The sequence below is a fragment of the Lucilia cuprina genome, chromosome 2 (genome assembly GCF_022045245.1).
Source record: "Lucilia cuprina isolate Lc7/37 chromosome 2, ASM2204524v1, whole genome shotgun sequence".
NCBI lineage: Eukaryota > Metazoa > Arthropoda > Insecta > Diptera > Calliphoridae > Lucilia > Lucilia cuprina.
Window position 1 is genome coordinate 13806824 of NC_060950.1, and position 2478 is coordinate 13809301.

The 2478-nt window shown below is 26.3% G+C and overlaps 2 protein-coding genes across 2 annotated transcripts in view; both read right to left on the bottom strand.

The window, feature by feature from the left end:
- The window catches only part of LOC111679156 (chromosome transmission fidelity protein 18 homolog), a 14986-nt gene that overhangs the window by 599 nt on the left and 11909 nt on the right, over positions 1-2478 (bottom strand). The window contains exons 9-10 of the mRNA XM_046947721.1: positions 1712-1727; positions 1076-1237 (exon numbers count right to left, since the gene is read on the bottom strand). Of these exons, the coding sequence (XP_046803677.1) occupies positions 1076-1237; positions 1712-1727 (178 nt within the window). The remainder of the gene's footprint in view (positions 1-1075; positions 1238-1711; positions 1728-2478) is intronic.
- LOC111679152 lies at positions 940-1660 on the bottom strand. The gene is made up of 2 exons (XM_023440662.2): positions 1323-1660; positions 940-1237 (listed from the first exon to the last, which is right to left on the bottom strand). The coding sequence occupies exons 1-2, from the start codon at positions 1411-1413 to the stop codon at positions 1023-1025; spliced, it is 306 nt and encodes a 101-aa protein (XP_023296430.2). The 5' UTR covers positions 1414-1660; the 3' UTR covers positions 940-1022.

Genomic DNA, 2478 nt, shown 5'->3' on the forward strand with positions numbered 1-2478 from the left:
CTAGAACTGAACTAGAACTGAACTAGAACTGAACTAGAACTGAACTAGAACTGAACTAGAACTGAACTAGAACTGAACTAGAACTGAAATAGAACTAGAACTGAACTACAACTGAACCAGAACTGAAATAGAACTGAACTAGAATAGAACTAAACTGGAAGTAGGATCACTAGTTAATTATTTTAATCCGCGCTTTACTGAGATTAAAATAAAGCCTTAAAGTGTGCTACGATTAAAATACTGAAAAGTAAAACTCAGAATAAGAGAAAGATCATAAAAAAGGTTTGTTTGAAAACAAATATTTTATCTAATGATCTTATGTGATTGTATACTTATATCGAAACATTTTCTAAATATTGATTTTTATGAGTAGTTTGTAAATGTTTTATTTTGCACCAACAAATTCTTGTAAAGAATATAAAGATTTTAAAACAAATAACATTTCACAACAAATTAAAGTTTTTAAGCAAAATTTTTTAGCTGCAAATTATAAAGATTTCCCTGAAAATACAATTGGCTACATATGTATACCATTAGATGTATAATTTCTTTGAAAATTAATATAAATTAATATTGTTAATCCTTATTAAGGAAATTTTTCCATTCATCGAAATGTTGAAAATTCAATCAATATTTTTAATTTAGTAGTCTACGCTCTCCTGACCTGTAGCCTAGATATTTATTAATTTATTTTTCTAGACACATAATCGAATGCAATAATTAATTATTTCGACTGCATAAATCATATCATGTCAAGGTAGTGTATTATATATGAATATATTAAAATATAATAATTAAATATAGTATATCCTTATCTTCTTTAGCAATACAAACACAAACAATAAAATTGCGTTTTATTTTTTCAATATTTCTATTGAATACCAATTAAATTATAGTTAAAACACTATTTCTAAGAAAAAGAAATATTGCGTTTTTTTGTTTTTGTTTAAATTTTTTTGTTTTTGTATTTGCAATAGTTTTTTGTAATAAAATCATGCACATGTTTTTTGAACTGAAATCAATTATGGTTTTGAATAACGAACACGTCTATGACGACGACGATTTTTTCTATTACAAATCTTTTCACAATCCTCTAAAGACGAGAATATTTTCTTATCAGGACTACAGCCCAAATATTTACAGCGTTGAGTTTCAGCATCATAATAAATGCCTAAAGTTGAGGAACCACACAAACCATTTATAGTGGGCTGACGATCACAAATATCAACAACAGCACCTTTTGTGGATGAGATCAGGAGGAAGGAATAACCAAAAAAACAATTAATATTTTATTATTTATAAATAAAATAAATTAAACTTACGTGTACGATTTCCAGCTCCTTGTATAGTATGAATTAGATTTAAAAGGATGCAGCAAACAATTATCAGACGCTTTGCTCTTGAAAGAATCATTTTATATCAAATACTGTTTTATTTATTTTAAATTTTGTTTAAAATTCTTTGTTTTCACGTTCAAGTTGTAAGAATTTCGATTCGTTTTCTTTTTGCAGTTAATTGTTTAGAACAAAAACAATTTCCCATTTGATGTTAAATTATATTATTATTAAATTATATATTTTAAAACAAATGTCTTAATAATATAATTCTGATTAAGAATAATAAAATTTTATATTCATAAAATAATGTTTTTTTGTTACTTTAATTTAATTGTTTTTTTTTTTACTCAGTTCAAGTTTTATTTATTAATTACTCTTATTGTTTAAAACCTTAGTTTTAACAAAACTTTACAATTTTATTTATAGAAAAAAAATTAACAAAAAAATATATGTGTTTTTCTTATACACTCGGTTTATGTATTATTTCTTTACGATCACAGCGAATGTTCGCTTGTAATTGAATGTCTGCCACTCAGATTTTGTATTTTTATTAATGAGTTTTATAAAGCGATAAGAGATCGTTTGCTTCTTTCTCTAATATAAGTTAAAGTCTTTCTTTAAATATATATATATATATATATTTTTTTATAAGAATCTGGAATTGAAAACAAACACTGTTTTGCCAAAGCCAAATAAAACGAAAATGAAAACGAAAACATGGAGTATTCATTTTGAGCGATAATACACAATTTGTCACAGAGCAAAGATCAGTTTCTTGGGAGGATGTATTTCTAGAACTGAACTAGAACTGAACTAGAACTGAACTAGAACTGAACTAGAACTGAACTAGAACTGAACTAGAACTGAACTAGAACTGAACTAGAACTGAACTAGAACTGAACTAGAACTGAACTAGAACTAAACTAGAACTAAACTAGAACTAAACTAGAACTGAACTAGAACTGAACTAGAACTGAACTAGAACTATACTAGAACTGAACTAGAACTATACTAGAACTGAACTAGAACTGATCTAGAACTGAACTAGAACTGAACTAGAACTATACTAGAACTGAACTAGAACTGAACTAGAACTGAACTAGAACTGAACTAGAACTGAACTAGAACTGAACTAGAACTG